At 51.0% G+C, this 26,129-nt stretch overlaps 10 protein-coding genes across 10 annotated transcripts; 4 read left to right on the forward strand and 6 right to left on the reverse strand.

Moving 5' to 3' along the window:
- Positions 1-35: 35 nt before the first annotated feature.
- On the reverse strand, positions 36-1,341 carry BDW70DRAFT_126323 (uncharacterized protein). Its single transcript, XM_073735070.1, has one exon. It carries the CDS (start codon positions 1,129-1,131, stop codon positions 319-321), a length of 813 nt encoding a protein of 270 aa, XP_073601417.1. The 5' UTR covers positions 1,132-1,341; the 3' UTR covers positions 36-318.
- A 155-nt stretch (positions 1,342-1,496) lies between these two features.
- On the forward strand, positions 1,497-2,018 carry BDW70DRAFT_155271 (uncharacterized protein; the record flags this gene model as incomplete). Its single annotated transcript, XM_073740013.1, has 1 exon — positions 1,497-2,018. One exon carries the CDS (start codon positions 1,497-1,499, stop codon positions 2,016-2,018), a length of 522 nt encoding a protein of 173 aa, XP_073601418.1.
- A 982-nt stretch (positions 2,019-3,000) lies between these two features.
- Positions 3,001-5,533, reverse strand: BDW70DRAFT_6411 (SDA1 family protein). Its single transcript, XM_073744451.1, has 4 exons — positions 5,452-5,533; positions 5,331-5,366; positions 4,977-5,264; positions 3,001-4,904 (listed from the first exon to the last, which is right to left on the reverse strand). Exons 1-4 carry the CDS (start codon positions 5,496-5,498, stop codon positions 3,023-3,025), a joined length of 2,253 nt encoding a protein of 750 aa, XP_073601419.1. The 5' UTR covers positions 5,499-5,533; the 3' UTR covers positions 3,001-3,022.
- A 203-nt stretch (positions 5,534-5,736) lies between these two features.
- Positions 5,737-7,009, reverse strand: BDW70DRAFT_126327 (40S ribosomal protein uS7). The gene is made up of 3 exons (XM_073735071.1): positions 6,794-7,009; positions 6,422-6,605; positions 5,737-6,350 (listed from the first exon to the last, which is right to left on the reverse strand). Exons 1-3 carry the CDS (start codon positions 6,937-6,939, stop codon positions 6,033-6,035), a joined length of 648 nt encoding a protein of 215 aa, XP_073601420.1. The 5' UTR covers positions 6,940-7,009; the 3' UTR covers positions 5,737-6,032.
- An 832-nt stretch (positions 7,010-7,841) lies between these two features.
- BDW70DRAFT_126328 (putative AMP binding domain protein) lies at positions 7,842-14,142 on the forward strand. Its single transcript, XM_073735072.1, has 6 exons — positions 7,842-8,046; positions 8,117-8,139; positions 8,287-12,005; positions 12,058-12,267; positions 12,316-12,919; positions 12,966-14,142. The coding sequence occupies exons 1-6, from the start codon at positions 7,987-7,989 to the stop codon at positions 13,846-13,848; spliced, it is 5,499 nt and encodes a 1,832-aa protein (XP_073601421.1). The 5' UTR covers positions 7,842-7,986; the 3' UTR covers positions 13,849-14,142.
- Positions 14,143-15,856: 1,714 nt separating this feature from the next.
- Positions 15,857-16,480, forward strand: BDW70DRAFT_6454 (uncharacterized protein). The gene has a single exon (XM_073744462.1). It carries the CDS (start codon positions 15,930-15,932, stop codon positions 16,278-16,280), a length of 351 nt encoding a protein of 116 aa, XP_073601422.1. The 5' UTR covers positions 15,857-15,929; the 3' UTR covers positions 16,281-16,480.
- Positions 15,857-18,779, reverse strand: BDW70DRAFT_126330 (2-isopropylmalate synthase). Its single transcript, XM_073735073.1, has 4 exons — positions 18,598-18,779; positions 18,385-18,529; positions 16,736-18,325; positions 15,857-16,681 (listed from the first exon to the last, which is right to left on the reverse strand). Exons 1-4 carry the CDS (start codon positions 18,603-18,605, stop codon positions 16,478-16,480), a joined length of 1,947 nt encoding a protein of 648 aa, XP_073601423.1. The 5' UTR covers positions 18,606-18,779; the 3' UTR covers positions 15,857-16,477.
- A 1,190-nt stretch (positions 18,780-19,969) lies between these two features.
- On the forward strand, positions 19,970-21,074 carry BDW70DRAFT_146625 (uncharacterized protein; the record flags this gene model as incomplete). Its single annotated transcript, XM_073738604.1, has 2 exons — positions 19,970-20,054; positions 20,107-21,074. 2 exons carry the CDS (start codon positions 19,970-19,972, stop codon positions 21,072-21,074), a joined length of 1,053 nt encoding a protein of 350 aa, XP_073601424.1.
- A 1,073-nt stretch (positions 21,075-22,147) lies between these two features.
- Positions 22,148-23,255, reverse strand: BDW70DRAFT_155278 (ketopantoate reductase family protein; the record flags this gene model as incomplete). Its single annotated transcript, XM_073740014.1, has 2 exons — positions 22,148-23,010; positions 23,060-23,255. The coding sequence occupies 2 exons, from the start codon at positions 23,253-23,255 to the stop codon at positions 22,148-22,150; spliced, it is 1,059 nt and encodes a 352-aa protein (XP_073601425.1).
- A 252-nt stretch (positions 23,256-23,507) lies between these two features.
- Positions 23,508-25,983, reverse strand: drs1 (putative ATP-dependent RNA helicase DRS1; the record flags this gene model as incomplete). Its single annotated transcript, XM_073740015.1, has 2 exons — positions 23,508-24,209; positions 24,262-25,983. 2 exons carry the CDS (start codon positions 25,981-25,983, stop codon positions 23,508-23,510), a joined length of 2,424 nt encoding a protein of 807 aa, XP_073601426.1.
- Positions 25,984-26,129: the final 146 nt, after the last annotated feature.

Below are 26,129 nucleotides of genomic sequence, written 5' to 3' on the forward strand. Positions count from 1 at the left end.
CTAGGACGGAAGCCAATCATGGACAATCAATTTTTGCTATTCATACAGCTCTATCAAGAAATGCCGGATTCGTAATACAGTGTTGGCACAAAAAGCCAGGCCACAACTATCTGGGTATTATACATATGCTTTGGATGAAAATAATGAACAGGAAAGGAAGCAGAAAATGCTGAGAGAAAGGTCCTGACAGCCTACTCCATCAAGTCTCCGCACTTCATTAAAAATTCAAGAACTGGCAATCACTGGAACCAGCAGTGTTTAACAATGACGACATTCGAGGCGTCTCTGACAATGCACAATAGTAGAGCGGATCATGGACTAGATGCGCCTCATCTGAAATTCGCCCTCAGTGTCCATATCATCAAGCTCCTCCGGTCGACGTAGAAAGGTTGCTTCCTCAAAATCATCGAGATCCATCGTATGCATCGGCTTGTATTTCTGAGCCGCCAAAGTGCGGCGTTGATAGGTGGATGTCGCGGAGAGGATCGTTCGTCCACTGATGTTTGTTGCAGGATCAGGATGTAGCGGGTTTATTTCTTCGCAGTCATCTTCGTAAGAGTCGAAATCGAAGTCGTGGTGGGTGCGCTTCTTTTGTGAAAAAGCAGGTTCTGGCGTAAGAGCGGAGTCGATGGATTCTTGGCTGCTAGGAGGTAGAGAAAACGCATCGTCTTCGTCAGTCCTGGGTATGTGGTTGTCGTAGTAGGCGGAAGGGAGCGGCTGAGGAGTAGTGGTAGTATATTCATTCGATTTGCTCACGCCGCAAAAAGGAGCAAGTTCTGAGCGGGCAGACGACGCATTGTAGCTTGTAGTAGAAATGGTTGTTGTGCTTATTGTTTTGAGTGTATCATTGCTATGATCACATGCAAAAGTGGTGTATTTATCAGCCTTCACTTGATGTGTCTTGTATCCATCGGCGATTGCCTTGCGGACGCGCATTCCGACAGATAGAAGCGATGCCTGGACTTTGGGGGGCACGACGGGTGTGGGGGAATTGGTGACGGCTGAGTAATGGTTGTAGGAGAGGTTCGAAGGCGGGTGGTAGCCGTTGGGATCGGTCGACGGTGTAAAGAAGGTTGTAATGGGTGGTTGGAAGCGGCGGCGTTTGGAGAGGTCGGGTTTGGTTGAAGCCATGGTGGTTGTATCAAGGTGGAAATGCACACTGTCCAGCGAGAAATCTGTGTGCTCGTGGTTGGAGGATCCGCAGGATTCGGAGGAATGTACAAAGTACGCGGTATGCAGTATGGAGTAAGGGGATGTTGGAGTGCAGGAGTGGAGAGTGTCAAAGAAAGTCTGAGATAAATGTAAAGATCGAGGTCAAACTAGACTGGGGAGAGGGGAAAGAATGAGAAGAGGCTGGGCTAAAGGCGCGGGAGACGCGACGAAGACGCGGATCGCGCCAGAATCAATTTTCAGTTCCGCCCGTTACGAAGTCTGGAAACCTACTCCAGAGCTCACCTATCACCACACGAATTTACACTTAACAGCTCACCGTCACCATGGACCTCCCCCAAATCTCATCCCGTCTTTCCTCCAGTCCCACTGCATTCCCCAACTGCTGTTTAGCTCTGTCCAGCCCCCTCATCAATCGTCTGGCCTCGCTTCTCCCCACCACCCCACACTTTACCCTCTCCATCGGCAGCGGCGCCGGCCTTCTAGAAGCTCTGCTCGCATATCGGCATCCCAATGTCCTCATCAAAGGGGTGGAGGTCAACTCCTCCGTGAACCTCTACATCGCCGAGCAGGATATGTATGTGGTTAGCGGGACATGGGATCTCCTTCCACGTGCTTCTGACGCCATAGCGTGGATGTTTGTCTATCCTCGTGAACCAAAGCTAGTCACCAAATACATTGAGTTCTACGGACTGGGGACCGAAATGATCCTGTGGCTTGGGCCAAGAGCCGACTGGGCTGATTACGAGGCTTGTTTTCGGGACTCGCCATTTTCGCAGCTGAGCTTTAAGGATGTGGGATTAGCCGAGTATGAGATGCTAGTTGTTGCCAGAAAGCGCTGTCCGTGATCGATCGATCTGGTGCAGCCCCAGTTAAGGCTCAGGTCTTTCTGGCCGTGGTAGAAGATTTTATGTTCGCTTTGCTGACCACGGCCCAAGCCCTTGAGTTTGTTATTACGACCTTGGCTAATGCCTGCGCTTTATCCCCACGCTCGAGTCGCGATGGAAGTCGACCTGAAAATTGAGCAAGCCAACCCCTATCCTTATTCCCACTTATGTGGTTTCGAGAGGCAGGTCGGGTGAGGCGGGTCTGAGATGCACTAAGGATACGGCAAGCCAGTCTGCTAAGCTCCTCCAACGCTTCATTTAAACTTAGGAAGGAGGTCTGAGGCAGGTCTACCTATAGGGATCCCTAGAGAGGGGTTTCTCAGCAGATTTGCTCACAGCTAATCTTGCAAGTACGGCTGCGCTGGCGTATTGAGCTGATCGGTTACCGTACTCAAATCTCTATCTTCACTTAAGACAATGCATCACATGCACGGGTAGGTGTATTCTTACCCAGGCGTATTTTCTCCTGTACCGTTTTCAACAAGTTTTGCGGCGCATGCTCATGCTCGATGGGACAACTCTGGAAGTTAGGGCCGCTCTCACTTCTACCCTATTCGAACTTGTAGGAACTAGATTTGGAGAGATTGCGTCAAAATCTATGAACCTTCCCAACTCTAAGGCTATCCAGGCAAGGGAACAACTACCGATTTCTTTTGTCGATTAAAGATGTGGACGCCTGAGGTATTTCAAGAATTGCTAGCCTGGCCGCCAACGAGATGGCTGGAGGCATTGCCGGCAGTTCAGCGAGTTGCCTCATAGATGCGGCCTACTGTTGGTTGCCCGGTAGAAGAAAATATACGATTACAATCGAGAGATGGTGTCCGCGTGATAGTGTACAAAGTATAGAGATTCGAGCATGGACAGATCGGATCTAGGTATATATTTTGCACCAAATCTAACATGAATGATGCCGCGCAGCCCAGTAAACAAGCAAACAATAACTGATGTCATCACGGATATTTCAGTTACCTGTTACCCCTCCTGCCACCCCTCTTCGCCCGCTCATGATGAGCCCTCAAAACAGCCCTAGTCTCGACCAAACTACGCTTTCCCTTAGACTTTGCTTTGCCCAGGGTCATAAGGAAGTTCTTCTTGCGGGCCTTTTCCTTGTTGGTCGTACTCTTGCCTTGCTCTTCTTTCCTTTCCTTGCGCTTCGCAGTCACACTCTTATGCTCGGAGCGATCTGTTTTCCCCTCTTTAGCATGCGCAATCCGTTCCTCGCGTGTCTTCTTCCCGGCGGACAGGGCAGCAAGACCTTCGATCTCGGCTGCTGTGAGGGGGTCTTCCTTGTGTCGGCTCTCGGAGGTCGCACCGCGGCGCTTAGGGCCTGGGACGAGGGCGTTGATGGCAGCTTGTTGCCGGAGTTCTTGGAGTTTGGCGAGGTCGGCGGGGGTTAGGATGCGGGTTGTTGCAAGGCTGGGCTTCTTAGGGTCAGGCTTGGTATCTGGAGGGGGTTTGGAGTCAGTGCTGTTTTCCTTTTCATCAGCTTGCTTTGCCTTCTTCGCGGGGCGCTCGTCGTCTTCGGAATCGCTGAGGTCGATTTCGACGTCGCTCTGGACGTCGATCCAGCCACCAGAGTCGTCACTGTCCTCGTCATCTTCAACGTTCCAGGCAGCCCAGTCATTTTCGTCTTCGTCTTCGTCTTCGTTTTCTTCGTCGTCTTCGTCGTCGGTTGCTAGGCCTTTTTCGGCTCGCCTCCTCTTGCGCTCCTCCTCTTTCCATTGCTCTAAAAGCTCAATGCCTTCAATTCCACCGGCCTCTTGGGCGGCGAACCGTTTTTCCTTCTTTTCGCCGTGTTGGAGGCTGATGGAGGCGTCTTTGCCGCGGTCTCGTCGCTTGAGCATCTCCGGATTGACGTCTCGGTAGAGACTTAGAAGACCTCTGGCTCCCATCACGACACCCTTGTCTTTGCTCTTGCGGTACATGACAAGATCTTGGAGTAGGGTTTCGTTCATTGCGAGGGGCTGTCGCGCGCAGATCTCTCTGATCGCGTTCAGACCGGCAGTTGCTACCTCAGATGCTGAGGCTTCTGAGACGAACTCGTTCGCAATCTTTTGAACGAGCGGTTCCAGGTCGTCTGGTGGTATGAGGTCATGAGATGCTTGGGCGAGGGATGCTAGGAAGGACGTGACGGAGGGTTGTCGAGGCGTAAGGTACTTCTGGAAATAAGAGTAGAGGTGCATGATATGAAGCTTGTGCAAACCGACAAGACGGGTCACGAGCTGTAAGACCATGAGCTTCTGTTCTAGGTTCAGCTTGGACTTGGAGCTCTGGAGGTGCTTTGCGAAGAGAGACTCGGCGAATCCTTGCGGGTCGTAGAGTAGATGCAGGGCGGAGAAATTTAGGGGATGAGGCTGGTTCTTCTTGCGCTCTCGCTTTTGGACAGTCGCCTTTGCCTTTTCAATAGCGCGCGCCTTCTTCTTCGTCTTCTTGTTGATTCCGACTTGGTGTTTGACCCGTCCGAGGTCGATGACTTCTTCGTCACTACTCTCCTCTTCCATCTCCTCGCGCTCCTTATCTCCACCTAGGAAGAAGCGGACTCCGCCAACAATCACTTTTTCGTTCTCCGCCAAGGACGCTTCCTTCATGACTTCCACGGCCTTAGCATCCGTCCAAATCTGCCGCTTCCAGAGCTCGCGCGTAAGCTTGATAGCCCATAACCCCTTCGACGAGGTACGGTCTGAGGTCACAAGGTTGAAAAGAACAGTTTGCATAGTCCGGTTAAGCTTATGGTTCGTGGTTTTGGCATTTGAGGACCGGAGATCCATCAATATCTTCTGGAAAATTAAGGCGCGTAGCGTCTTGCTGGGCGTCGAAATAAGGATGGGGAATAGAGTCTGAAGCAACCTAATACGTCCACACTACCGTATTAGCAATGTTCCCTTGACTTTTACTTTGAAGTTGGTGAAGAAGCCTTACGTCGTGGAATCAAGCAAATCCTTCTTCCGTAGGAGTACGAGACTCCCCACGATCTTCTCTCGCAGCTCCGGCTCCAAAACCTGGTGATGCTGCGACAGCATATCGATGAGCTGCTGGCCAAAATCCTTCGTTATGTCGGGGTAGCAGTCTGCAACATGGGCAATAAAGTCGATAAGTTCACGCAGCGAGATCAGACCTGTGTCTGTGGCGGATGAGGGCGCTGCCATGAAAATTTCCCGGTGACTTTCATATTGATAGTGCTGGGCGCGGAAATCTTCGATATAGGACCTGGGGAGAAGGAATGGTCAGGATACGTTCATGTTTAATCTTGCTGCTTTTCACGCGACAACTCACTTCGGGTCTCTGCGGATTTTATGTTGCAAATTAGGCCTGTAATGGAGGAGTTATACTCATTAGCGACAGATGAAATCTCTGGGGTCGGGCGGCGGTGATAAACGTAAAGAGGAATACATACAAATCAGCCTCGACCTTTTCCAGGGCCCCCAATTTCCTCTTGACCATTTTTTTGAGAAGAAAAGAATTTCAAGGTATTGTCCCTGATGAATTAGAGGGAGTGGTCGAGAAAGGATGTGTTGGGAGATCGAGGTTGTTGCGCCAAGAAGCAACTTTTTTTCAGTCTGGGACCGTATCGATAACGTTGTCGGAGGGTCTGCGCCCTGGACATTTATCCATTTTTTCATAATTTAAGGGCTTAATTACAGCAATCTGACTCTTTTAAGTGCAGTTGAACAGAAGACTTCTTGAGTTCATTATTCTACTGTATCATTTTCATTGGGATCTCAGAAATGATAACTTGGCTAGACAGAAAAGGGAATAAATTTTCGTTTAATAGGGATGTTCGTGGTCGCATCCAAACTACTGGAGGAAAGCCGTCCGATTCTCTCATATTTTTTGGATCTCACTCCCTTTCGTGACTGTGCAGGTATATACAGCCGTGCAGACGTTTGCAAAACGACTGAATCCCAGAAACTCCCCGTCCACTCCAGTAAGCATGAAACAGGACCATAAACGGAGAATACACCCAACAAAACCGTTTTACCGGTTGCTCTTAGCCACACGCTCAAGCTCGTCCTTCTTCTTGATAGCGTAGGAGTTGGAGCTGCCCTTGGCGGCGTTGATAAGCTCCTCAGCAAGGCACTCAGCGATGCTCTTGATGTTGCGGAAAGAGGCCTCACGGGCACCGATGGTCAGGAGAGCGATGGACTGGTTGACACGGCGGAGAGGGGAGACATCGACGGCCTGGCGACGGACGGTACCAGCGGAACCGATACGGGTGCTGTCTTCACGGGGACCGCAGTTGACAATAGCATCGACGGCGACCTGGAGGGGGTTCTGGTCGGTCATGATGTGGATCTGATATCAAGTCAGTTTTCTGATCCATTTTTCAAACCCTCAGCCAGTTTGCCATATGTGGGTACACGTACGATCTCGAAAGCGTGGGCAACAATGCGAACAGCCATGAGCTTCTTTCCGTTGTTGCGGCCGTTCATCATGATAGAGTTGGTGAGACGCTCGATGATGGGGCACTGAGCCTTGCGGAAGCGCTTGGCGGCGTAGCGGCCAGCGGTGTGAGGCAGGTAGACGGGAGAACGGATCTGGATGTAGTCGCTGTAGGCAATTGCAGGTCAGCGCGCGTTCACCCTCGATGGTACTGTGTAATCCTCTATCCCATGCTATTCCCTTGCGATTCAGTTGCCCGTCTGCATCCCTTCAATTTCTCTCCCAACTGAACGCAATCCGACCATATTTCGCAAACGAAAAATTGTGCATCGCAGTAAACACAAGGGGACACCTACGTCAAGGAGATGTCCCTGATCTCAACATCCTCGTAACTCCACTTGTTGAAGAGCTTCACGGTTCCCATCTCCGCGAGAGCATCCTTGGGCAGGGAGTTGTAGACCCCGGCGGGGATATCGACCTCGACTTCACCGTGTTCAGACATTTTGGCTCCGTATGCACCTGTTGTCGAGGGACGGATTCGTGAGGTGTGTCGGACGGTTTCGTTGGTTGGCGATCGGTCGGCTGAAATGTTTCTTCGACAAGGGAAAATGGAGGTGCGCTTCGCTTAGCACTGTGGGTGGGTTAGGGCAGGCCGTGGGGCGAATCAGACACCGCCTGTCATGTGAGCATATTGCCAATAGTCTGGGCGGTGATAGTCCTAAGTTGGTTAGACTCGTCTTCCAAGTTCCAGCCTTTGTACCTAAATCTCTATACATAACCAAAATTCCATATCCCTGTCCTACACGGTGGTATCTCATTTTTATGGCTCTGTAGTCCCTTGGATGGGACGAGGCACATCCGGTATACCATTGGCACGGCGGTAGGAATTCGACAGCGGCTATATACTCGTCTGAATTTGCGTCGATCTCACCCTTTGGTCAACTAGCTGCTTGTTACTTATCTTGCTCCTCTTCTCTTTTGAGTAAACTGGCATTGGCACTCTATTGATCCTGAGATATCTCAGTGACTACTCCGTATTTGAAGTTATATGGTAGCAGCCTTACGGAGTATGTGTGGGGCGCAACAAACCATTTAGGAGAACTTATATACTTCGTGTCCTCAACTATGCTATAAATTTCGTGCTCAGATCATGAAATCCCTACCTCACTTGCATATTTTCATCCTTCACTAAGCAGTATGGTAGACAACCATGTTATACAAAGTAGCACTGATAGAAGCGTGTCACCGTGTCTCAAATATGTCTCGGAGCCTGTGGCGGTGTTTATTCCGAGGTTCCCTGTAATTGGACCGTGCTCCGCTAGGTAAGCCACCGGGCAGGTGATGCTGTGGCTTTAGGCGCGGAGAGACCAAGTCGTGCGACTTATCCGACTTGTTTCTCAGGTTCGCAAGCCTACGCATATTGGAGAAGTGTGCTTCTTCATCGTCAGCATCTGCGAAAATTCGCTCAACAGACCTGCAATGAGGGTGCCGCATCTTCGCGTTTACTCCTGCTAGAACCGACAGCCCCTCGTCACTCCGCAACATCAAGATGGTGGAGGAACATCCCGAACTCCAGTCCGCTCTGCGGGAACTGGATAGGGAACTTGAGGTATGCTTAATCTCAGGATGTATTTTTGTCTTTTCAAATTTGTAATGTCAGAATTAACACCCGTTATTAGGAGGGCGACATTACAGAGAAGGGGTAAGCTACCTTGCGCTGAGTTGTGAGAGAATGCTTGGGGGGAAATGGATAACACCAAAATCCTCTACGCTCTACGGGGAAGCATCATCTTATCTCGATCCGAATTGTGAATAGAAACAGTTGATATCGTAGGCTAACCCACCAAAGATATCAGAAACGCCGAACACTCCTTCTCTCGCAGTACCTTGGCTCGAAAGCTTTGGACTTCAATGCGGCCAGCGCCGCCGAACCTGCCCAGTCGATGACCAGTTCGGTCAGATCTCCACCAGCTCTTCTCAGTATACGGCCGCCTACCGCTGATTCGGGCGGACCATCTCATTCTTTCACTGGCGGACATGGATCGCCTAGTAATGGAAGCTTCGGCTACGAGCAGCATGCTGGCAATGATGGATTATCGCCTTTTAACGGAGACGGCGCGATGATGTCTCACCATGGTCGAATGCCTTCTGCGTCGTCCTATGATTCTCTTTTCCTCCCAAAGCCTGCGCCTCCCGTACAGCAAGACTCGAGGGCAGCAACCCTCCTAAGCCAGAATTATGCTTTCAATCCTCCTGACCCCAACGACCATCTTGATGAATCGGCTGGAGCCTACGATATTCCTCCTGAAGTGTCACGACAATCGACAATGTTGGAATCACAACAAGGGTACTTCGAGGACTTTGCCGGGCAGCAGCAGGAGGATTATAGAGATAGCTACGGTGGTGGTTTCCATCGATACTCTCAGTCCGATGCATTTTCTCCAACCGCGAATATGGCACCGCCATTAATACCTGCCTCAGAACTTCCGCAAGGAGCTATTGTCGATCATCTACTACCCCTCGAGCCTCGCGATATTCCGTTTGCTGTGCATGACCCGCATGATAAAAATACGCCAATGTCGAACTTTGACAATATTCCCACAGTTCTCAGGCACCGTGCCCGGACTTGCGGTAAACAGCCAGCATACTGGGTCCTAGATCAGAAAGGCAAGGAGATTGCATCTATAACGTGGGAGAAGCTCGCAAGCCGTGCGGAAAAGGTCGCGCAGGTTATCCGTGATAAGAGCAATCTTTACCGTGGAGACCGCGTTGCTCTGATCTACCGAGATTCCGAGATCATAGAGTTCGCTGTCGCGCTATTAGGTTGTTTTATCGCCGGAGTCGTTGCTGTGCCGATAAACAGCCTAAATGATTATCAGAGCCTAAACCTTGTGCTTACATCGACTCAAGCGCATCTTGCATTGACAACAGAAAACAACCTCAAAAGCTTCCAGAGGGATATCACTACACAAAAGCTCAACTGGCCCAGAGGCGTTGAATGGTGGAAAACTAACGAATTCGGCAGTTGGCATCCAAAGAAGAAAGACGACACGCCACCGCTTATTGTCCCAGACCTGGCCTATATTGAGTTCTCGCGCGCCCCAACAGGAGACCTGCGCGGTGTAGTCATGAGCCACCGAACAATCATGCATCAAATGGCTTGTCTGAGCGCGATATTCGCAACTGTACCGTCGTCTTCCAAACAACCATCCCGCGGAGAAACCATTATTAGCTATCTAGACCCTAGACAGGGAATTGGTATGATCTTGGGTGTGCTCCTTACAGCATACGGTGGTCATACAACTGTTTGGCTGGAAGACCGAGCGGTTGAAACGCCAGGTCTTTACGCCCACCTTGTCACCAAATACAGAGCCACAATCATGGCTGCAGATTACCCTGGGTTGAAGATTACCGCTTACAACTATCAGCAAGATCCCATGGCTACACGGCACTTCAAGAAGAATTCGGAACCCAACTTTGCTAGTGTCAAACTCTGTCTGATTGATACACTCACCGTGGACGCCGAGTTTCATGAGGTGCTTGCAGACAGGTGGCTTCGACCCATGAGAAATCCAAGGGCCCGTGAGATTGTCGCGCCAATGCTATGCTTGCCAGAACATGGTGGGATGGTGATCAGCGTAAGGGATTGGTTAGGAGGCGAAGAGCGGATGGGCTGTCCTTTGACACACGAGATGGACCCGATTGAGGACCAGGAGGTCAAGAAGGAAGCAACGAACTCTGACAGGGCCGAAAATAGTGGATTTGGAAGTAGTCTGTTAGGCGGCGGCTCATCGGCTCCAGCTCCTTCTGAACAAACAGGAAAGGTCGAACTTGGAGAAGCGTTACTCGACAAAGAAGCTTTGAAGAACAATGAGGTAGTGGTGCTAGCTATGGGCGAGGATGCGAGAAAATATGCAGGCACTATGCCAAATGCTGTCCGAGTTGGGGCATTTGGATATCCTATACCAGACGCAACATTGGCAATTGTCGACCCGGAAACTAATTTGTTGTGTACACCCAATGTTATCGGCGAAATATGGATCGATTCTCCGTCTCTTTCCGGTGGATTCTGGGCGCTACCCAAACACACCGAAGCTATTTTCCACGCGCGGCCCTATAAGTTTGAGGAGGCCAATCCCACCCCTATTCTGGTTGAGCCGGAATTCCTCAGAACTGGCCTTCTCGGTTGCGTAATTGAGGGCAAGATTTTCGTGCTAGGTCTCTATGAGGATCGAATCCGCCAAAAGGTCGAATGGGTTGAGCATGGACAGCCGGCCGCAGAACATCGCTACTTCTTCGTTCAACATCTAGTCGTCAGCACGTTAAAAAACATCCCCAAGATACATGACTGTACAGCTTTTGACGTGTTTGTCAACGAAGAACATCTTCCGATTGTCGTACTAGAGTCCTACGCAGCGTCAACGGCGCCGACGACCTCAGGGGGCCCTCCACGGCAGCTGGACTCAGCACTTCTTGAATCTCTCGCGGAGAGATGTATGGAGGTTTTGTACCAGGAGCACCATCTGAGGATCTACTGCGTGATGCTTACAGCGCCGAACACACTCCCGCGTGTTACTAAGAATGGAAGACAGGAAATCGGCAACATGCTTTGCCGTAAGGAATTTGACGCCGGGACCCTACCCTGTGTTCATGTCAAATTCGGCGTTGAACGCTCCGTGATGAACCTTCCCATTGGTGTTGATCCGGTTGGGGGTATCTGGTCACCTCTAGCCTTAGAAACTAGGCAAGCTATGTTGGAGGTGCCAGAAAAACAATACTCCGGAGTGGACTACCGTGATGTCGTTATGGATGATCGCACCTCCACGCCTCTCAATAACTTCACCTCAATTGTCGATCTACTGCAATGGCGGGTATCCCGACAAGCAGAGGAGCTATCATACTGTTCCATTGATGGCCGTGGTAAGGAAGGAAAGGGCATAACATGGAAGAAGTTTGACCTCAAGGTTGCTGCCGTCGCAATCTATCTGCGGAACAAAGTCAAACTCCGTCCAGGCGACCATGTGATTCTGATGTACACGCACTCGGAAGACTATGTCTATGCCGTCCATGCCTGCTTCTGTCTGGGCGTGGTGGTAATTCCTCTTGCGCCTATTGATCAGAATCGGCTCTCGGAGGATGCCCCTGCATTCCTCCATGTTATTAGTGATTTCAACGTAAAGGCGATCATCGTTAACAACGATGTTGACCATGTGATGCGACAGAAACTTGTCTCGCAGCATATCAAGCAGTCTGCGCAGGTGCTCAGAATAGGAGTGCCGGCCATCTACAATACCACCAAGCCGTCAAAGCAGTCACACGGGTGTAAGGAACTTGGACTTACAATGAAAGAGACGTGGCTGCAGGGAAACCAACCAGCTATGGTCTGGACATACTGGACCCCAGACCAACGTAGGATATCTGTCTCAATTGGACATGATACAATATTGGGCATGTGCAAGGTGCAGAAAGAGACGTGCCAGATGACCAGTTCTCGACCTGTTCTAGGCAGTGTGCGAAGCACTCTGGGTCTCGGCTTTCTTCATACCTGCTTGATGGGCATCTATGTTGGTAAGCGCTTTATTCCAGAATGTCAGGGCCAACGAGGCTAACTTGACCTTAGGAGCTCCAACGTATCTGGTCTCACCTGTTGATTTTGCCCAAAACCCGATGACGTTATTCCTTGCTCTCTCCAGGTACAAGATCAAAGATACATACGCCACCAGCCAAATGTTGGACTATGCTATCAGTGCGATGCCCGGAAAAGGTTTCCAGCTTCAAGAGCTGAAGAACTTAATGATATCTGCAGAAGGACGACCGCGTGTGGATATCTGTAGGACAACCGAACCATGATTTTTCGCAAGTGCTAATATTCTCGCAGACCAAAAAGTACGCCTGCACTTTGCCGGAGCCAACTTGGACCGAACGGCAATAAACATAGTTTATTCGCATGTCCTCAACCCCATGATCGTCACTAGGTCATACATGTGTATTGAGCCTGTAGAGCTGTGGCTGGATCTCCGTGCTTTGCGCCGTGGGCTCGTGGTGCCGGTGGACCCTGATACAGACCCAACGGCACTCGCGTTGCAGGACTCAGGCATGGTGCCAGTAAACACGCAGATTGCAATAGTCAACCCGGAAACTTGCACCCTCTCTCAAGTCGGAGAATACGGAGAGATCTGGATTCAGTCAGATGCGTGCGCCAAATCATTCTATGGTTCGAAGCAAGATTTCGATCTAGAGCGTTTTGATGGCCGAATCGAGGATGGAGATCCTAATGTGTCCTTCGTGCGCACTGGCGATCTGGGCTTCCTTCACACTGTTACAAGGCCTATTGGACCTGGAGGTCAGCCGGTCGAGATGCAAGTGCTGTTCGTACTTGGAGGCATTGGAGAGACTTTCGAGGTCAACGGATTGAACCACTTCCCTATGGACATTGAGAACTCTGTAGAAAAGTGCCACCGTAATATTGTGAATGGCGGATGGTGAGTAGCACTGCTCTCTTATAAGACCTTCGTCTGACATCTGCAGTGCTGTTTTCCAAGCTGGCGGAATGATAGTGGTTGTTGTCGAAGTGACGAGAAAGGCTTATCTAGCATCTCTGGTTCCGGTCATTGTGAACGCTATTCTCAACGAACATCAGGTTGTCGCTGACATTGTAGCGTTCGTCTCGTATGGAGACTTTCCCCGCTCTCGACTAGGCGAGAAGCAGCGCGGGAAGGTGCTGGCATCGTGGGTGACGAGGAAACTGCGGACGATTGCGCAGTTTAGCATCCGCGAGACAGAAGACAGCAACTTCGGAATCCCCCAGCACCGTTTGAGCAAGAGTTCCAAGGCCGGCAGCATCATGGGCCACAGCGCTCGGCGGTCTACGATTGTGCCCGAGGAGCCTGTGCCTCGCTCTCCGGCTATGCCTGCCGCTCCACCTTTGTTGGAAAACCCAGCAGAGCCGTCACCAACGCTGGTGAACAGCTCCGCGGCGACCATCCCCGAAGTGCCGCAGATTGCAGAACCCCTAGCCCCGGTTCCGCCTCAGCCTCAGCCATCAACTGAACCGGAAACCCCTCTTATCAGTGATGGAAATCAATTCTCAGCGCATGCACCGAGTAATGAGGCAACGGGGGGCCACAGGCGTGATTTCAGTTTCGACTTTGGAGACTTTGGTCAATCAACCACAGCTCCATCGCAGTCGGCTCTCCCCACAAAAACTCTCCCCTACCGCCCCAGCCCAGAATACGCCCAGAACCCAAACACCGGCGCCCCGGTCATTGACTTCCCCTCGCGAAGTGATTCATACCAGGCCAGTGGCACGTCTGACGAACACGGAGACTGGCCACAGGAAGCACTAATGTATCAGTCTGCATACGACGCAGATGATAGCCGCGGCCAAGGAGCCCGTAGGGATTTCCTGTAATTGTTAGATAACTGGTTGGGGAATTCTTTGACTTCTTCTTTCCTTTATTTCCATTCTTTTCGTGCCCCTCATTCAATTGCATAGCCTGATGAACGAACCCCTTTACTTTACGCCCCCATGCATTAGCCCAATTGTCCGATTTAAAATGGATCTTTCGTTGCTTTTCCCTGTTCTGTACATACATACCCCTCAAAATACATGTCTATATACCATTGCACCTCATGCGATAGTAGCAAGGATTTTTCATCTGTCATGATAATTATTAACTCAACCAGTGCTCGTGTAGCACCACAACGCTAGCGTATTGTTTCAATATATATATACGGCAATCCTCCAGCCCTATTCAGACGTGCCAATCTATGCGAGAGGACGAGCTTCCTGCATAATGTGCAGTTAAGTATTTATCTTCCAAGAAAGAACACAAGCTAATGAACATCACCCTATCTACATCCTTTGGTAGTTTGAAGCTTCTTACTTGATTTCCCGGGCACTTCTCCGTTCAGCTGGCGACTTAATACTAACCAAATGCACCTCCAGATTTATCCAAGTCAAGCGAGCGTTAGGGGAAAGAAGTAACAACTACGCGAAAAAGAAAAAAAACACTTGGACTGTGTTTGAAATGAAAACCAATACCTGGTAAGGTGTAGGAAAGGTGTCCATCGCTCCTTTCCATGTCATTAGGTGCCTATTCCACCTTAGCAATCTGACCACCAATAAAGGCAAGCGCGATGGGCCTAGACCCTTGAATTTGCTCTACCCGAGTTCAGGTACTTAATGTGCTTATCTCAAACTGTTTATTTGGCCTATTGTAAGGGTGTTCATACATGGCAGAGCGTGTGGAGGGTCACTGCGAACGGTCTCACTCAAAGAGCACTCGATATTCCGACTACCCGGCTGCTCCAAAGCTCCCTGTGAAGCCTGTCAGAGATTGACCAGGACGCCCTGAAGCATTGAAGCCCAATCCAGCCAGACGTAGCCACACTGGTAGTATATCCCGGTCTCCTGCAACACACGGGTTGCTCCGTTCGCGAAGCGGACTTGGAGGATTTGTTCGCCATGCTTATCTGCCACAGCAGAACGACCAGCTTCGAGACGATCATCCCGTCTTGCTGTACTAGCCAGTCTTTTGGGCACAGTTAGACTAGAGAGTATGGCACATGTCGAGGATGGGCCTTGTAAAGCGCCCAGCTCTGAGGCACAACCTCGATTGGCATTGGGACACAATCCCCAACCATCCCCTGCTGGACCTGAATGATCTCTTCGACTTGACTCAACTTGACTCGACTTGAGCCAAACTCAGGGTAGTAGATTCATGATCCCATACATTCGCATTCCCATATTGTGTGTGAGTCTCCAAGTCTACTCCCAATTCCCTATTCTGACTGCAAACGGGACTCGAACCCTCGGTATTTCTTCTCTGCGGCAACTGATCGAACAGGACTTAAGTGGAAATTGGTGTATACTCCACCTGACCGACAGAAAAGCCGGTCTTGGACTGCAGAACGGTGGCGAGATTGATATCCGGAGAGGGTCAAGACGACGATGAACTCACCGGTGATATATTCAAAGACAAAGCTATTTTCCGAGACTCGTGGACAAGCCATGATGGTGGAGGATGGGCAGACGGAAATGGAGAAAGGGGCAGAAAGTCAACCACAGCGCGCCACGTGCATCAAGCATTGCAACCGAACAAACCAGCAGCAACGCTGGGCGACTCAAGGTTCTGCAATGTCTCACCCCAGTCAAATCACCTCCCAAGACTCTTGACGTCAATCCGTAAGATGAGACTTCAAGGAATCATGTCCCAATCGGCTGCCTGAAGAATACGAGGGGTCGGCGTCTACAGATGACCTATGCAACAAGGAATACGAGTTTGTCTCTTCAGTACGAGGCTTTTCAGAGCTGCCCAAAATATGACTTCAAGACCTCAGGTAAGGTATCGGCCGTATATATAGACCCAGACGCGGAGGAAGGTAGGTGAAATTCTCATCCTCATCCTCACCATCATCCTGACTTCAAGGACATTTGCTAATAGTCATACTTTCCCATCATCAAACTTCAAACTCAACACTGAATTTAAAATGCGACCTTCCATGTTCAAAATTACAACAGCCGTCCTCCTCGCTGCATCGACCGCAGCCCAGAATATCTGCAACCCCGGCTCTGTCGGCGTGGGCATTGCCCCGGGCACAGCAACGGACACATTTTCTCTCATCGTTAACAGCACCTGCGGACTAATCGACTCCCGCGTCGGAAATGGCGAGCTCTGCGGGACCTATAACCAAGGATCGGAAGTTACTTGCGTGGATGAGACTGAGAGTGAGGTTGTGAATGTTGTTACGGCGGATGGAGAATTTGGAAACTGCATGCCGGCAAGAGAGGTGTGCTATGTGCAACCTGGTTATGCGATTCAGTGGTGCTGTGGGGTATAGATGGGTTATAGAGGGGTGGATGAAAGTATATTGGTGGGTGAGCAGTGAGTCTAGTCGGGGCCAGGTTGATTGTTTCATCAACAGCAAGAATGCAATTCACGTCGTAAGTATTGGTATAGTGTGAGCGATATATTTTTGTATTACTGCAACGCTACTCCAAGCAAAATAAGACAGACATAAACAGATCAGTTAAATCATTACTGACTGGCCGCCTTTTTCGTTAAGGCTTCCAGGTCGACTGTGGGCTTGGAGTCGGACTGGCCCTCGGAGACGTTGGCCACGGTCACCCCCGCGCCATTGGAGCTGGCGAGCTGCTCCAGCGCTTGGAGATCTTCGTCGGTAAGGGTGTTGGATCGAATAGGGCGGAAGGGAGCGGGGGAACCAGCTCGGCTTGTGAGGAACTATACGAAGACGCGATTAGTCAGTTGTGAGTGAGAAGAAAAGGCTAAACTTACAGAGCTGGCAGCACTCAGAAGGGCAATCAAACTGGCTTGGACGACATCCTGGTGGATACCGACACCCCACACTTTCTGCTGGCTACCAGCAGCACTGCAGTGGATGTATGTTGCAGCCTTGACATCGCGACCCTTACCGGCCCCCTGACCGATAGAGTGCTCCTTGTAGTCGATGACATCGAGATCGATACCCAGGGTTGCGAGGGCATTGGCGAGGGAGGAAAGGGCACCGTTTCCGACGCCGGTGATGGCGTGTTGGAGGCCATCGATCTCGATGATACCAGTGAAGCGACGCTTGAGGTTCTTTGTGTTGAGCGCCTTGCCGGGCTCCGGAGGAGCGGGGGACTGCGAGCGGTCTGTGGTGATGTTGTAGTCGACCAGGTTGAAACGGGGGTTGGTCTTGAGGTGGTACGCGTCCTCGAAGAGGGCGACAATCTCGGCGGGCCGCAGCTCGCGGTTGGCTTCTTCCGTACGCTTTTGCACAATCTTGCTGAACTCGACCTGGAGTGCGCGTGGGAGATCCAGCTCCAGAGTGCGCAGAATGACCCAGGCAGCACCACCCTTGCCGCTCTGTGAGTTGACGCGGATAACCGCCTCGTAAGTTCGTCCGATATCCTGAGGATCCAGGGGAAGGTAGGGAATCTCCCACCTGATATCGTCGGATGCGCCGGCGTCTTCGCGGAGCTTAAATCCCTTCTTGATGGCATCTTGGTGGCTACCGCTGAACGCGCAGACGACCAGCTGACCACCATACGGCCATCGCTCGTTGACAGGGATCTTGTTGCTCTCTTCCACGACCTTGATAACGGCATTGATGTCTGAAAAGTCGACCTCGGGCGAGATACCTTGCGTGTACAGGTTCAGGGCGAGAGTGACGAGATCGACGTTACCCGTCCGCTCGCCGTTGCCAAACAGGGTACCTTCAACTCGCTGGGCACCAGCCATCTGAGCCAATTCCGCCGCCGCGATGGCGCAGCCTCGGTCATTGTGGGGATGGACAGATACGACGTACTTTTCCCGCTCCGAGACATTGCGGCAGAAGTATTCAATCTGATCGGCGAAAACATTAGGCGTGGTCATCTCGACTGTGGCGGGAAGATTGAAAATTATAGGGCGCTCTTCAGTGGGCTCCCACGCGGCCTTGACGGCCTCGCAGACCTCCGCGGCGAATTCGGGCTCCGTATCTGAGAAGGTCTCGGGGGAGAACTCAAGCTGCCATTCGGTGCCTGCTGTGGAGGGGTCGTCTTTCGTGATGGAGCGGGCGTACTTGGTGCAGCGGACGGCCATCTCCAGACTCTGCTGCTTGTCCATGTTGAACACGATCCGTCGGAAGCACGGACTCGTCGCCAGGTAGATGTGCAGAATCGCCTTCTTCGCCCCCTTGAGGGAGTCTACTGTGCGGCGGATCAGGTCCTCACGGCAAGGAGAGAGCACTTGGAGCCAAACGTCGTCAGGAGTCAGACCGGGCGTCTCAACGAGGCTGCGGGTGAAGTCAAAGTCGATCTGGGAGGCGGACGGGAACGATACTTCGATTTCCTTGTAGCCAATCTCGACGAGCATCTTGAAGAAGCGGAGTTTTTGTTCGCCATCCTGCCGGATGTCAATATGTCAATATCGCAAACCAACAGGAATACCTGCAGAAAACATACCATAGGATCAGGCAGACTTTGGTTACCATCTCGCAGGTCAGTGGCCAGCCACCGCGGAGGTTTGTCGATAACCTTATTGGGCCATTGGCGGTCCGGCAGGCTCAGAGGCTTGAATGGCCTGTATTTCTTAGAGGGATCTTTGAGCCTTTTCTGGGTTAGCTGCTCCTGATGGCTCGATAGACGGACGACGCAGTCCAGCGATGGAATACATACATAGGCATGGCGTGGTTGTGAACCCGGTCGGTGGGGAAAACTGCGGCGGGGAATGAACAGAGAAGAAAGTCTGTACAGAGGGATGGGAGAAGAAAGGCCTGGAGTGATGAGATGGGCTGAGAGGAGGACTAGTTGAACTAGTTAAGGCCAGCAATTGAGACTTGATTTAAAAGAGTTGTGAGTCACTCGTCAATTGTAATAATCATCGAAACAATTTTGCTGAGGGACTGATCACCGATGGCGGGGGATTCTTTGGCTCTATGAATCACTCTGTGGGGCAATAGACTGACCGTACTCTGTGAGCCATAGTAGTAACTATGTACAAGTTTACATTGCCTCAATGGTCAAAAAAAGAGCACGGGAGGTTCAATTCAAGCTCATTGATCCTCGTTCTCTACCAGTGATACATTCTGTATAGTCTCTCTGCAGGATTCGCCGTCTTCCTCATCTAGGGCTCGCTGCGCTCTACTGTGAGTAAGACGCTCACTGTTCAGTCATCTTGGTCCGGGCCGATAACGGAGCCAAAGCCACCGCAAAATGCCGCGGATAACCGACTAATCACGTTGACCGGCTATGGTCAGCCACAATGAAACGCCACCATCAGTTTTAGGTTTAACATTTGAACGCGGTAGGACAGGCTCAGCGTGATGAATAACCCAACTAGGGGATGTTCAAATGGTAATACCAGAATCGTATGTTCTTAGAATAATAATAATAATAATAATAATAATAAATAAATAAATAAAGACTCTATCTGTCATCCCTTCCAACCTGCAAGTCTGTTCATGCATGATTATTACAACCCCGAAGAGACCTCAACGTCGACGTATCTCGGTCCTTGAGCAAACAGGGTCTAATATCGGCTGATTATCGGGTCTACGCAGGTTTTAAATCAAATACCCTACATCGACTCGCATAGTCCAAGGACAGTATCATCCAGTCCTGAAGAGGTGATCGTGTATTTGACTGTAGTGGAGGGTGGAAAATGTCTTGGGTTGCGTTGAAAGGTCATGGTACAGGGTTCAAGGTTAGGGCTAATCCAACGCCTGGACATTCGCATTTTATCCTGTAGCAAAACAGCATAAATAAGTCCGACGGTTATCTGCAGTCCCGAGACCCCTGCATTTAGTGGTATCCGAGCAGTTGTACCACCGACAAGTGTTATTCTCACTGGCAACCTGGCGGAATGGGGTTAACATTCGCCTGCTACCCTGCTGTGTATCCCCAAGGCCGACTACTTCGACGACGGGTCTTTGACGCTGGTTGTTTCCATCCCACTTATGTAGAGACCCCAGCACTCAAGAGGGTGCTTCTTTCTTTCTTTTGCTCTATTCCTGAATCTCAAGTCGTCTTGCCCGTGACCGTTCCGGCCATGTATCTCCCGTGCTTGCTCTTGCTCTTCACTCGCTCCTTGGCCTACCTCTTCACACCCGACAATGCCGGAACGATCATAGACGGTACGTTTATACTATTTACCTAGACTCAATATACTCACCGTGACCTACGCAGATCGAATCCCCGTGGTTTTCGACGTTTCCGCTTCTCAAACGCTGTCCTATGCAGAAGCTCCCATCTCTGGCTTCTGGATAACTTCTTTTCTCACAGCCACCGACGGCTCGCAGTATTTCCTTGCGTCGGGCCTTCTCGCCTCCGAAGCTGTCTCAGCATACGGGGCCTCCCTTCTCGATCTGCAGACGTTCCAACGCCACGCATTTTTCAATCCGGCTACTTTTACCAATGCGAACCTGGAAAGCTTCAACTTCACCACTCAAGACTATGAACTCTCCGGGATATCCCCTGATAACCTAGCAATGAAGCTCTCCAGCGATGTGCCAGGGGCGTCGTTTGATCTTACTCTCCATGCTACATCCCCGGCGGCCTATTATTACGGTACAGGGGCGTATCGATTCGTCAACGACACGATGTACAACTGGGCTTTTCCTGCCAGCAAAACATCAGGGTCTATTACCGTACCAGGACGGTCTGGCGATGGTGCTGAGCAGATCGAACTTGACCCTGCCGCCTCTCTAACCTGGTACGACCGCGTCTGGGGAAGCGCCGAGCTTCGTAAAGGCAACTCGACCTTTTTTGTCCTCTATGTTGACGACAGCGACTTGATCCTTTGGATGAACGTTGTTGAGAGTATTGATCCTTCTTTCAGATCGCGGAGCGTTAATATTTGTGCGCGCGGGAAGAGTTGGCATCATATACATGCAATTGACGTCTTTGAGCCGGATGCGGATGCGGTCTGGACATCGCCCCGGACTGGGAGGACGTATCCGCAGAAATGGAGACTTGGTATTGAAGGACGCGGAGAACTTCATATCAAGACTGTTGTTGGGGATCAGGAGCTCGCTGCCAAGGGCAATGACGGTGCGGGGATTTATTTGGGGTTTTCAACATTTGAGGGAGTTTTGGATGGGGAGGATGTTACCGGGTTTGGAGTCTCAGAGCTGCGGCTTGCCGGGATTGTCTAAGATCCTGTGAGAGCTTTGACAATCCATCAGTCAAATCCATCAGCCAGATGTAAGAATCGTTTCGCGGTGTGGATTGAATCGTCAAGCTAGCAATTCGGGCCATATATCGCATGATCCAGGCAGTCAACCCAGGCTCATTTGTTTGTCAAACAGACTTGAAGACTTCATAATGAGAGGGACCTTGTCAAGTGCTAAGAGTTCGTTCTTATACCCTTTTACATAATTTCAGTTTGTATGGCATGAAAGGCGGGATTGCTGAGCGCAGGTCTCTTAGAATACTCAACGGTCTCTGGTATTTGGTGGTAATTGTGGTGGTGATGAGGGTAGCTGTGTTACCCCGGCACCATATCTCTCCTTCGGAAGAGGCTCACCGAAGGTCCCTAGACTGACCAAGAGGATCCGGAATCTCGCTGCGTCAGTCAGGATGTTCTCTCCAGGCTGGTATCCGTACACCAGGGCGAAGCCTAGTCTTCGCCACCATGTGCGTGACTTTGGCGAGCTTTTTGGATGGAGCTTTCGAGCTTTCGGATTCGCAGTTGGAGATGACTGGGAAGGAGCTCTATTTGTCGATAGTATGGAGAACAAGCTGTTGAAGAAGTACATCAGTATCAGTGGGCTCGGTGGACTGCAGAAGGACTTTACCGTCGAGGATCCGCCTCAAGCGGCCTTGGAGTGGAAGGGATTGCTTGGGATCAAATGATGGAAACTCAAACGATATCTGAATAATTTGGGTGATCTCATCTTTATGAGAAGGTTGACTGTGGGTGGAGGGCGGAGAAATTTGTCTAAAATAGACGAGGGTTGATTGGCTCCTGGTGGTTGTGCATACTATAATCTATGCTGATACTGCGAATATATGCCTTCATGGCTCCAAATGGAGTAGAGAGCAGTTCCCATCTGAATACTGATCGCTTTTCAATTTTGCTTACCGTAATCGACCACTGCGTACCTATGTTATAAGTCATCATTCAACTGGGACCTTCGCATAGGAGCAGATTCAGGAAAGACGTAGCATTGTTTCTCACATAGTAGCCTTGGTGTACAAGCAGTAACCCTCTTTGTGGCACATCAGCCTACGGCTTCGGCACTTCTACCAAGATATTCTCGGCCCCAAAATCCTTCATAGGAGGCAGCTCCACCATGCCTTTGTTCACCTTCGTCCGAAACTGTAACACCTTTAACAGCGAATAAACGGTCGACAACATCGGGACAGGCACTCCCAGCCTTTGCCCCTCCCTCACAGCCTCGCCAACAATAACCTCCACCTCCATGAAATTCCCCTTCTCGATATCTTGCTGCATACTAGGCCGGAAATACCCATCCAGCGGGTCTCCATTCAAAGATATATCCTCCTGGTCGGGCGCAAGCTGATACCCCGCCGCCCTGGCAACGCTCTTCACTTCCAACATAACAGGAAGTAGAAGCTCTGTCACAGCCGTATGCGTGAGTCTGAGCTTGGATGTGTCCATCCCCGTTATGGCGCAGAGGGAGTTATACGAAGCATTGTAGACTAGTTTGCGCCACCGCATGAACTGGACCTCCGTACTGTACTGGCCTGTTGCTTTTCCGCTGGCGTTGTACAGATCTGTAAAGAGCTTCGCAGCTCGGCATTCCGTCTCAATATCCAGATTAGGGTTGCGAAATGCACCAATGATTAGGTTGTCATGGTCCTGGTGGAAGATCTCGCCAGGTCGGAGCTCCGAGGAGTTCATGCGGGATATACCAGAGATCACGACATTCTCCGGAAAGGCAGCGATAATCGGCTTTTCGATATTGATCCCGTTTTGGACGAGCACGATGGAGGTGCGGCGCGGGGTGATTGCAGGGGCTATGATTTCGGCGACCGTGGGTGGTATATCTGGGATGTTCTTTGTGCAGACAACGATGTAGTCGAAAGGTGAAGTCATTGTGCGAGCGTCAGGGACGGCTTTTGTGGCTATCATCATGTTAAGCTTTGTTTCTGACAGGTCTGGAAGCGTTCGTACTCGATGTAGGTCTCCAGCTTTCAACTTGACCGTGGTCGCAGGACCAGATTCTGAAGCCACGCGAGGCGACGAGGTCGTAGTTGGAGCGGAGGACGCCAGTCACTGTTGCGCGTCCACCTGCTTCGAGATTGTATGCGGTCATGGTGCCGATGCCGCCAAATCCTATCACCAGGATGTTGGACTTTGTTGAGTCCATTGGTAATGACTTAAATGATTCAGTCAGATAACAGTCTGAGCAGTGGAAGTTAATCAGCTGGATTTCAGGAGAAGCCAAAGGGCTTGGAGATAATTTTGAAGTCGATGTTGGAGTAGCCCAGCTGCACGAGATAGGCCGACTGCGGCCGACACTTCAATGCACAGACTGAGCCCTAGTTTAGATAGTTACAAGAAACAAAACAAGGCGGTATATTCAAGCAGCCATGTCTATTTACGAAGTCTATACAATGGATTATTTCTTCCCCTTCCCTTTGCCTTTACCTTTGCCCTTCCCCTGCTTCGCCTTGCCCGCCCTGGGATCTTCACGCTCCGCCTTACTCTTCTTCCTCCCCAATCCCTCCTCCTGCCTCAACTTCGCAGCATCCAACCGCTTCTTATCCTTATTGCTCAGCTTAACCTTCTCCTTTTTGCTGGGACCATTCAACTCCGCGGCACCGATCTTCTTCGCAACACGCTTCTCTCTCTCTGTCTCAAACCACGTACGCTTTGGCCTCGACTTGATCTCCGCCTCGTGCTTAATCAGGTTCTCGCCCTTGGTCACCTGCATCTCCGCCTGCGCAAGCTGCTTCTCCAGCTTCTCCTCTTCCAGCACAGCGTCAATTTCCTCCTCCATGTCTTTCGCTTTGGAGGCCCAGCTGTCAGCGACAGACGGGTCAACGACGCGGCTGACAATCTTGGCGCCTTGTGCTTTACCAGCCTTAACAGCTGCCTTGACAACCTTGCGGTCCGGTTCGGCTGCGATGGTACAGGCGCGACCAGAGCGACCGGCACGCGCTGTTCGACCGACACGGTGGACGTAGATTTCGTGGCTTTGCGGGGCTTCGTAGTTGATGACTGTTTCGACGCCTTTAATATCGAGACCACGAGAGGCCAGATCTGTGGCAAGAAGGAAGTTGACATTTCCGTCTCGGAAATTTTCGACGCTTTTGATTCGCTGTGGCATGTCAGTAACTGTTATTAACATCTTTAGGGGCCTCGGGACTAACCTGTTCTTGACTCATGCTACCGTGAAGCTCTGCGGCTTTGAGCCCAAGAAGTCCAAATACAATGCGCACCCGATGCGCTTCTTTCTTTTGGCGGAAGAAAACAATCACTCGTCCTGTGTAGACCTCCTTGCACAGATGGAGGAGATAACCCAGTCGCTTGTCCTCACGGCCGGGTCGCAGACGCACAAACTCCTGAACGAGAGTCACAGCGGTGTTCTTCTTCGTATCGACCATCAGCCGGACCGGACGGTTCAGTCCGACGCGAATAAGTTTGTCAACGGAATCAGTCATCGTAGCGGAAAAAAGCATTGTCTGACGCGACTTGGGGATAGTGGTGAGAATTTCGTTCAACTCGTCTGCGAAACCATCTTCCAACATACGGTCAGCTTCATCAAGGACCAAAATCTCAAGCGTATCAACGGTGAAGCTTGCGGAGTTGCGCATGTGGTCGATGAAGCGACCGGGAGTGGCAATGATCACGTCCGGCCGCTTCTTGAGAATGTTTTCTTGCTCGCGAAGACTGAAACCTCCGACAAGTTGACAGAATGTGATATCAGTGTAGGTAGCAAGTTTCGTAGCGACATTGTAGCACTGCACAGCCAATTCACGGGTGGGCATGAGAATAGCAACGCGGCTGGTAGGCACTTTTCGGGGTCGGAAGAGCAGACGTTCGAGGATGGGCACCACGAAGGCGGCCGTCTTTCCTGAACCGGTCACGGCACTACCGACGATATCCTTTCCGAGCAAGGCCACGGGAATCGTCTTTTGCTGGATAGGTGTGGGATTTGTAAAGTTGACGGCTGCCAAACCACGCAGAATAGGACGGGAAAGGTTAAATTCCTGAAACGAGCGCTTTCCGCTGTTCGTCGCGGCATCTTCGTTTGTCTTTTCCTCCGGGGCAAAGAACGCTTTGCGCTTGGCTTCTTCCTCCGCGTCCACTTCGCTCTCGGCGTCTGAGTCGGGCTCAGAGGCTTCATCGTCGGGATGGTGAACGGGTGTAGCGACAGAATCACTGTCTGATGCAGCATCTTCATCTTCGTCCTCCCCTTCCTCTTCATCCTCGTCATCAGACTCATCATCCCCTTCAGCTTCTTCATCCTCCTCCCCTTCATCTACCCCATCAGCACCCATCCCAAACCCATCCTTAGCAAGCAGCTCATCATCCCCAAAGTCAACAGACATGGCATCATCCTCGTCCTCATCCTCCTCGTCTTCACTCTCATCCAACTGCTTCTTCTTGTTCTCCCTCTCGGCCTTTTTCTCCCTCTTCTCCCTTCTCCGCTCAATGATATCGTCAATATCAACCGCCTTCTTATTTCCGTTCTTCTTCTCCCCATCTTCCCCATTTCCACCCCACCCATCAAACTCCACAACCTGGTTCACCACACCCCCAACATCAAACTCGAACTCTGAGTCTAGCGCGCCGTCGTCCTCACCCGCGTCTTGTTCTTCTTCCTCTTCATCATCGGATCTATCCTCCTCCTCAATTGACGCCTGCTTCCCCTTCTTCCCTTTTTGTTGTTTCCCCTGTTGCTGCTGCTTCATCTTCTTGTTTTTCGGCGCAGCATTCTCACCAGCCTCCCTTTTGCGCTTTTTGCTTGAGGAAATAGAAGCATCGTCTTCATCCTGGGGCTCGTCGAACCGGTCATTCTCATCGTCGGATAATGTTAGGACGAAATCGTCGTCTTTGGCGGACGGGCGCTGGCTCGTGATGGGCGCCATTTCGACGAGGGGATTAGGGCAGGGCCGAACTTCCTCTCTCTGGCTTTCCACGACCTTAGACACGACAGAAATGTAATTGAATTCGCGAATCGAAGCCTCTTTGATCCTTCTATCCCCGGTTGTTTCTCGTAATTATCTAACCGCAG

Source organism: Aspergillus foveolatus (assembly GCF_047715535.1).
Source record: "Aspergillus foveolatus strain CBS 279.81 unplaced genomic scaffold BDW70scaffold_1, whole genome shotgun sequence".
In the NCBI taxonomy this organism is placed as follows: domain Eukaryota; kingdom Fungi; phylum Ascomycota; class Eurotiomycetes; order Eurotiales; family Aspergillaceae; genus Aspergillus; species Aspergillus foveolatus.